The sequence below is a fragment of the Montipora capricornis genome, chromosome 12 (assembly GCF_036669925.1).
Source record: "Montipora capricornis isolate CH-2021 chromosome 12, ASM3666992v2, whole genome shotgun sequence".
Classification (NCBI taxonomy): domain Eukaryota; kingdom Metazoa; phylum Cnidaria; class Anthozoa; order Scleractinia; family Acroporidae; genus Montipora; species Montipora capricornis.
In genome coordinates this window covers 2,901,169-2,909,905 of record NC_090894.1, presented here as the reverse complement: position 1 = coordinate 2,909,905, position 8,737 = coordinate 2,901,169, and the positions used below count along the sequence as shown (strand labels likewise).

Here is an 8,737-nt window from a genome sequence, read left to right as displayed (position 1 = left end):
ATTTTTTTTAGTAAAGTCGTGAAGTTGTAATTGTTGCTATGTTCTTTCGAAATAACATTTTTTTTTTGCCTTTTGCTTCAACTCCAAGTTAAGGTTCGAAGCTTGGTAATGGTTAGTTATTGAACATGACCGCCGTCCCGAATTTCTTCAAAATTTCCTAAATGTCGGGCTCAGAATACTTTAATTAAATCTTGGATCGCATATTTAGTGTTTACTTGGCTGCCATAACAGCTGTCCATCAACTTGTTTTCGCCGGCTCTCGTAAATAAACTCCTTTTCGTCTTTAAAGAAGTTGTTATTGCAGGTGGTTATCAAGGACCTGACAGGTGTGAGTTGAAGGATATCGAAAGCCGAACAAAAGAAAACAAGATCACTCGCTAAGTCTCAGAGAAGAATGTACAGGAGTAATCTCTTTTTGGATGGTGGTCATCAATTTGTTTTCGCCGTTTTTAAATATGTAGGACTTACTGAAGATGAATACCCTACACGGCAGTAAGCCGGCATTGTTCACATTTAAAACTATGTCCGAGCGAGGTCTCGAAGTCCTGAATCTTGAACTGAACAACCGAGGACTGTGGTGGGTTGTTTGCGAAGCAGCAGTTTATATTGTCACTGTTTTGGTAGCGATAGTTGGTAATTCGTTTGTCTTTCTGGCAGTTTACAGAAATTCACAACTGAGAACAATTCCAAACTTTTTTATCGCAACCCTGGCTCTGTCGGATATTTTTCTTCCACTGCTTTGCGGACCGCAGTCCATCGCTGTTTCCATTCTCGGTCGTTGGCCTTTCAACAAACATGTTTGTCAAGCACAAGGGTATTTTGTGGCAGTTTTTGCCTGCGCGTCGTTACAAATCTTAACACTGATTGCCATAAACCGATTTTATCGGATTGTGCGAACGAAGAACTACAAAAGAAAGTTTACTAAGCGGAACACCATCGTCATGATTGGGATCGTATTCTTGTTAGCGTCTGTTGAGCCACTTCCTTATTTTCTTACTGGTAGACGCTACCTCTTCCATCCAGGAAAGATGTTTTGTTCTCAAACGCAAGAAATTTCAATTCCAAATTTTCTAGGATACGTTTATCTCGTAGTTCCCTCGATTACCATGGCAGTTTGTTATTTTCTTGTTTTCAAGAAAATAAGAAGTCACCAACGAAATGTTCAAAGCAATTTGCAATCCACTAACGATAGCATCACTGCCAGGGATATAAAGATCACCAAGATCCTCTTCATCACCGTTCTTGGCTTTTTGGCTTGTTGGACTCCAATTGTTATAATAGACTTTGTGGACACATTTCGAGGGGAGGTATCTTTCCCTAGACAGGTCTACTTCTTGTATGTCATTTTTGGAAACCTTTCGGGTGTGGTTAACCCAATTGTTTACGGACTGTTAAACAAGAACTTCCGAGAGGAGTATAAGAAAATAGTTTTTTGGAGGAATAGGCATCGCAGAGTTGCAAGTATGCCACAATTTCTACCCAACCAGAAACCACCGACCACTTTCGTGACATCAACAATCTAACCGAACGTAACTTTTAGTAGTCAAATATTGAAATGATTTCTTTGAAGTGGAAGAGCACCAAGCTATTGATAACATAACATAACTCAACATAACTTTATTTAAGTGTCGACATCTTTAGCGTACAAAAAGCTAATTGGGGAAGCTAAAATAAATTTGGAAGCAAAAATTATTTATACATGGTATAGATAAATTTATAATTATCTAAGATCTAAAATTTATAAAAAGTTAACATGCAGAAGTACGGGTCCGCAAATGATCCCAGGACCGCAAATGATCCCCAAACTGTATTGCAAATGATGCCCATTTTGGACCGAAAGTGAACCCGAAAAAAAGGTATGGAATGGCATGGAAGATAGGGATCATTTGCGGACTCGTACAATTAACCTATTAGAATATACAGAAGAATGCTGAAAAAGATTCTAAAAATTCTCAAAAACTACAAATAGGACATGGGCTACAACTGTCACTTACAAGATCTACAAGGTTAACCCGCCGTATGCTGGACTTAAAAGATTTTATATGGTAGGCTAGGTATCTCCATGATTTTGCTGTCTAATCTAGACCATATATATAGTCCAAAGTACCTTATACAATGTTTTTCCGTACCGTACACTATTAAATATGGGTAATTGATAAAAGTTACAATTTGAACGAAAGAATACAAGCTGACTAAGAGGAACCTCATCTACCTACAAAGAAAGGTAAAATTGAATTGCTGACTTACAAAGAAAACGATTCATGCCAGGCAAAGGCGATGGAGGTGAGGGGGGAGAGTGGGTGATGTTGTTTCTGGGAGGGGGGGGGGGGGGGGCATAGGTAAATTTGAAGTTCAAGTTGAAATGATTTCAACCTAGGTCGTTTTTATTTTAAACTAGGTTGAAATTGAAAGTAGGAAACATCAAGAAAAAGTCCGTCAATTGTTAGCAAGTACGTGTATATTGGTTAGTAAATCGGTGCTGGAAGTAAGGGGATGTGGTAAGCGTATGTTTTCCATGAGTTAGTCTATAAAACGCCACGCCTTTGGCGGTTATTAAGTGTAAGCACTGATTTTAAATGGTTAACTAGCATTAAGGTTAGGGTTAGGCATACTGTGCATGATGAGCAATTCTGCGTTTCTTTTTTATCTCAGAGCAGCAGAAAAAAAAGAAGCTTGTTTAATGCAAATTACCTTTATGTGACTTTGTTTTATTTGATTTTTGAAAGGAAAAAGACATCAAAAATTGACTTTTTTATAGGGTAGACTATTCTTGAATGATGTGCAGTTAATTGTACAGACGTAGTTTAGTATAAAACCTCCTCTCTTCTCGCGATTTTTTTGACAGTTCACAAAGTTTGTACCTTTATTAAACAATAAAGCCCCAAAGGAAACTCTTACGTCGAAATGACATTCCATCCGATACCAATGAAGATGACACTTTTTCCGTTAAATTCGTTCAAGGCAATTGTTGTAACGTAAGAAGAGTGCTTGGAGGCTATGTATGTTATATGTATGTTACCTCTTCGCGGGTATTTTAATGTACGTAGGGTTTTAATGTGTTTGTTAAAATAAATAAATAAATAAATAAACAAATAAATAAATAAGTAAATAAATAAATAAGACCTTTATTAAACAGTCATTACTTGTATATAGTTGAACAATGATGCAATAAAGTCATTTCCTTTTTTTTGCACCTCTTGTACATTTGTCACTGGTCAAGTGCTTTTTTGCATGCGGCGGGGAAGCTTATTGTTTTAGTTGTGTCTAATGACACATTTATGTCTTCAGTAATTTGCAGTCTGTTTGGTGTCAATAATTCCAAATTTGGGTGCAACTTTCATAAATCCATGTTCTTTTTCAATTACTTTACCAAGAAGTGTGCTTTGGTGCAATGAACTTTGTCCAATTTATTAATTTTTATTTTGACGAAGTTGTTGAATTGGAATGAAACAGTATTGAGTTTGCCTGTTGTCATTTTGTTGTTTCTTGCTTTTTTCTGTTGAGATGTGCTTAGCTCCTTTGTTGACTTGATAGGTGAATAAAAAGCACGTTTAAGTGCAGATTCTCCTGCAATATTCTGTTTATCATTCTCGGTTCACCTTGATCTTGTTGCACTTCAATGTAAACTGAAGGTTGTCAAATGTTTTCATTGGTCTTTGGTAGTTTTCGTGTTGTTGCTCTACATCTTTGTTTGTTTGGCCATCCACATCTTCTAAGCCTTCTTCTTCTTCTTCTTCTTCCATGGTAGAATGTTGATCATGTCTTATATTTCTGGGTAGTTTTGGTTTCTTTCCATTATGGCATCATTGGTATGCCAAATACCAATTCATAGGGGGTACGTGTTTGTCTTGTTGCTTCATGTTCCACAATGCTCTTTTTGTAAGAAGCTTCCCCTAGTACCTGACACCAATGATTTGGACTTCTTTCCTTTTCTTTTGAGATATTTATTTCTCATGTTTTGCTTTACTGTTTGATTGTTCCTTTCTACCAAACCTTGAGTTGATGGTTTTCTGGGAGCTCCATGAAGTTGAGTGATGCCGTTGTTTTTGCCGAATTGGGACATCAGAGAATTCTTAAATTCCCGTCTATTGTCAGTCGTTTGTATTTTCTGAGGGAATCCAAATTGCCGGCAAAATTGAGAGAGGCATTCCAATACACCTTTTGCTCGCTTATTTTTCAATGGATAAAGCAGGAATATTTCGTGAAATGATCAGTCGGGCATGAACATGGACGTAGATGGTAAGTTTCTAAGATCCAGTAGGTCTATTGAAATGCATGTGTTTGGAATCCTCTTGCTTGAATAGGGACTAGGACGCGCTGTTTTTGTCTTCTGGTGATCGAGTTTTGTTCTTCGTGTATTAGCAGAGTGACACAAAGAGTTGTATTACTCCTTGGGATGCTGACTCTTCCTTTGTGCGCAATAGTCAAGAGGGCTTGGCAAAGAACTTGGTGTAGTTGACATTTTTAAACATTTTGTTCTATTAATAATCGTTCTGTCCTTACTATCTTCATTACGTGTTTCCAACCACTTCACTGCATCGTTGTAAAAGTTGTCGCCAATAAAAAGGGTTATTTTGCTTGCTTTTTGTCTTTTTGGACGCTTTAACTTCACCCAATTTTTGTAGAATATCTCTGAATCAACACAACTTGCGTTAGCCATATTACGAACCGTACAGGGCCACGCATTGCGCACGAGTAAACGTTTGCATAATTTACTGTGACCGAGAAGAGTCTAGGCCCTCTTGGACCAGGAAAAAAGTATTTGCTATTAAAATTATGATGACTGTTTGTCCAAGTCCTGTGTGGCTTAGCGAAGGACGCTTTATTGACGGATGTCAGAGGTGCCCGCTTCAGATCTCTATAATTGCACTTCAAAGTTATTTCTTTCTCTCATGTACAAATTGGAATTGAATGGGTCAAAGGGTACATAAAGTAGTGTCAGGTATGACGAATGGATCAGGGAATGGAAGATTAAGACCGATAGGGACAGACAGAAAGAGAGTAAGAAAAAAAAGGAAAAGAGTAGAGAGAAAAGTTTTTGTTTTCAACCCCCCCCCCCACCCCCTAAAAAACCGTGCCTTTTTTTCAACCACACCCCATAAAGAAAATCCCTTTTCAAACAGTTGATAAATAACCTAGGTTAATTAAATTCACCTAGATTGATTTAAATTGATCTAGTTTGATATATTTTCCCCCAGTCTTTTTTAAATGGACCTGAACTTAATTTCAACCGACATTGATTTTACGAGCACAAATCCGCTTCCCCCCCCCCCCCCAAAAAAAAGAAGGCTTAATTTTTTTTTCATTTCTACGATAAACGAAGGACAGATCCCAATCATTTGAAAATAACAGGACAGTAGAATAACAACAAAAATTGAAACGAAAAAAAAGACACCCCACCCGATCCCTAACCCGTAATTCCGGCCCCGGCCCTGGCCCCGGCCACGCGTTTTGGCTACTACCACTTTATTAACACATTTGTGACAGTCTGTGTACGTTAGTTTCAAGCCATTTTTGTTAGTGACTCAAAGAAAGTCAAACACTACTTGTGTTTTCAGGTGAATTAAATTCTTATGTGAAACGATGTTGAAGCGATTTGAATACGATATGGATGAGATAAACTGCCGCCAAATACCCGGTCACTTAGGGTATTTGGATGTGAAAAATGTGCTTGCATTTGCCTCGCTTTTCAAACGACGACGCTACAAGAACATAATAGTGGCTGGGTATTCTTTTTTGTCTTTAGAATTTTGCCTATTGTCATTTAATGAGCTATACGCAAACGTTTAAACTCTTGTTATATTGAAAGTAGATTAAATTCTTGTCAAAACATCAAAACGAAAAGTGAAGTTTGATGAAAGGTGATATCGTAGTGAAGCTTATTTCAAAGTTTGATTTCGTACAGGGAGCTTACGCAAGACGAAAGAACTTGTGTCGGCTTCCGTCTCGTAAACGATCGTTGCCATTTTTGACTTGGTAGTGTAGTGGTGAAGTGCGTTTGCTTTCCAGGCATCGAACCGAGGGTGATATCTTTCATCTAACTTTTTCTGTGTTTTTTTTTAAATTCTAAGTGATATACGCTGCCAATCTAGTCCTAGACTAATTTTTTTCCCTCATTTGCAAACGACCAACTTAACAGTGAACACTGTTTTAAGTGTCATCCAAATGGTAACGACTGTTTAGGAAACGGAAATTTGCTAAGGCCGTTCTTAAACCATTGGATTCTTGAGCTTGTGCCGTCGTCGTCTGCTCCTTTCTTGAACAGAATTTTTGAATGAAATGAACATGAATATCCGTTCGGAAGAGACGTCGAGGAAACTGATTTTCGGACAAATACTGAATTTAATAAGTCTATGTTTTACGTTGTCAAAATACAAAGGAAAGAAAATAATATACGTTACAATATTTTTCAAAATACACCTTACTACAAGAAAAGCAAAGGGATACAAGAAAACTACTTACAATTGTGGTTGCCTTCTCTTCTGACTTTATGAGGCGAGGCACGCATCGATTTATCCTCTTACAAAAATATGTGTGTTATGCAAAACACGTATCTTTTAACACGAACCTATTATTCCTTTTATAAAGTCCCTACTTTATGTCAAAAATATGTGCGTTATGCAAAACACTTCCCCCGAGTGTGGAGGTATAATTAAATTTCCATTAATTAGACTGGGCAGCTTAACTTAACGTGTTTATTTACTCAAGTTGGATTATCTAATTCCTCTTTGGTAGTAATTAGGCATAATTTGTGATTGGGTCTGTCGTAGACTGCATTTGCCGTTTATATCTTTGCTTTCCTCACGAGTCCGTCGTCGCCAGGAAATGTTTCGAGTACAACTGCCATCTTCCGTGTTCTTCTGGGAGTAGGTTCCATCTCCAAAACAAGATCTCCTTCTCTCAGGTTCTCTCTCTTTCGGTACCATTTGTTTCTGGGTAGCAGGTCTGTTGCGAAATACTTCAGCCAACACCAAAATTCTTGTACACGCTTTTCAGTGCTCCTAACGAGATCTCTTGGATTCACCTTTCATTGCTCTTTTCGCATAAAAGGTAGAAAATGATTCCCGATCAAAAGGTCGTTTGGCGTGACGGCTGGACCTTCCCAAATACCATTGGAACTGGGATAAAGCGGTCGCTGATTTACGAGACAGGTGACTTTTGCCAGAAAGGTTATCCATTGTTCTTCCGTGAGGACTTGGGTCTTAGACGAAACTTCCAGTGCTCTTCGTACAGATTTGATAAGACTTTCTACTACACCATTTTGATGGCTGGCTTGTGGAACATTCCAGTTCCAGTGAAACGCGCAAGAAAATTCTTCACAAACGGCACTATGGATTTTTGGGATGTTCCATTCCTGCATGGTTTCCTTTAAGTAGTGTTGAGCCCCAATAAAGTTTGTTCCACAGTCGGACTAACAGTTGTTTGGATTTCCTCTCAAGGACGCAAACCGTCTGAAGGCCATGAGAAAGGCATCTGTGCTTCTGTCTGTTACTAACTCCAGATGAACTGCTCTAGTAGTCATGCAGGTAAAGATAATTGAATGTGCATCCTTTAATGTTTTCCGACCAACTCTGATCTGCGGCGGGCCAAACATGTCGATTGCCGTGTTGCAGAATGCTGGGAATCCCACTGCAACTCTTAGCCCAGGGAGCTGGCCCATCAGTTGCTCTAATGGCTTTCTTCTTAACTTCTTGCAAGTCACACATTTTGCCGTAGGATTCTTTGGCATGTGACGTACGCCTATGATCCAAAAACGTCGTCTGGATTCGTAAATGAGGCTTTTGCTGCCGCAATGAGCTCGCTTTTCGTGAAGGTGGTAGAGAAGAAGGCGAACTAGTCAATGTCCTTTCGGGAGAATAATTGGGTTGCGGAACTCATTTGGTAGAGATCTGATATTTTCCAGCCTTCCGGCCGTGTGCACGTAATAATCCTTGCTCGTCCTCAGATGGAATCAACTTTTTGTCTAGCTTATCTTTGTCTTTGCGTTGCTCATAAAACATATGCCATGACTTTCCTAGCTTTTCTGAACGTTGAGCACGATTTCATAAAATGTTCCATGATAGGGTTTTCGACAGCTTGTGTCTGACCAACTTCGTCCTGAAAAAATTCGTCGAAGGTCTCTGTTGCTGTGACTTGCACACATTTCGTATCTGATGACTTATTTTCCTCATTGTTTGGCGAGCTTTCTTTGAAGGCGGGCCACTCTTCTTCTGGCTTCATCAAGAATTTGGGACCTTTTAATCAGTCTTCCAGGGCTTTTGGCGCAATCCCTTTGGTTAAGGCAACGGCTAGGTTGTGGCTTGATTTAACGAAATGAAAAATTCTTCTGGGTCAATCGTTTCCTGAATTTCAGCTACTCGAACTGAGACGAATGGCTTGAACTTTCTTGGACAGATTTTTAGCCATGACAACACGATCTGGGAATCTATCCAGAACATTCTTTTGCAGTTGCTGATTCTGGCAAATTCTAATGCTTCCTTGCATGTCTGATATACTCTCGCGAGTGAGAGGCATCCCATGAGTTCTAAAGAGGTGTTGACTTCTTCTTCAATGGGGACACAAATGCTTTAATCAGGATTGGCGTACAGGTGTAAGTTCCATTAGTACGCTTCTATCTTAGGAACAGGAATGAGCCATAAGCTTTCTCTCCCGCGTCGCAAAATCCATGGATTTCTGGTAATTCAACTGCATCGTTTGGTTTTAGCTTTTTACTGAATTCGTACTTGAGGAGTTGGTT

General features: G+C 39.0%; 2 protein-coding genes across 2 annotated transcripts in view; one reads left to right on the top strand and one right to left on the bottom strand.

Annotated features, from left to right (window-relative positions):
• Nucleotides 1-355: 355 nt before the first annotated feature.
• On the top strand, nucleotides 356-2,278 carry LOC138027277 (melatonin receptor type 1B-B-like). Its single transcript, XM_068874838.1, has one exon. The coding sequence runs from the start codon at nucleotides 474-476 to the stop codon at nucleotides 1,521-1,523; it is 1,050 nt and encodes a 349-aa protein (XP_068730939.1). The 5' UTR covers nucleotides 356-473; the 3' UTR covers nucleotides 1,524-2,278.
• Nucleotides 2,279-8,611: 6,333 nt separating this feature from the next.
• Nucleotides 8,612-8,737, bottom strand: part of LOC138027556 (uncharacterized) — an 814-nt gene continuing 688 nt past the window's right edge. The window contains exon 2 of the mRNA XM_068875100.1: nucleotides 8,612-8,737. This exon is cut by the window's right edge and continues 334 nt beyond it. Coding sequence (XP_068731201.1) covers nucleotides 8,612-8,737 — 126 coding nt within the window.

What these genes read in the sequence shown, in the direction of transcription:
- LOC138027277 (XM_068874838.1), top strand. Translation starts at nt 474, where the DNA reads ATGAATACCCTACACGGCAGTAAGCCGGCATTGTTCACATTTAAAACT.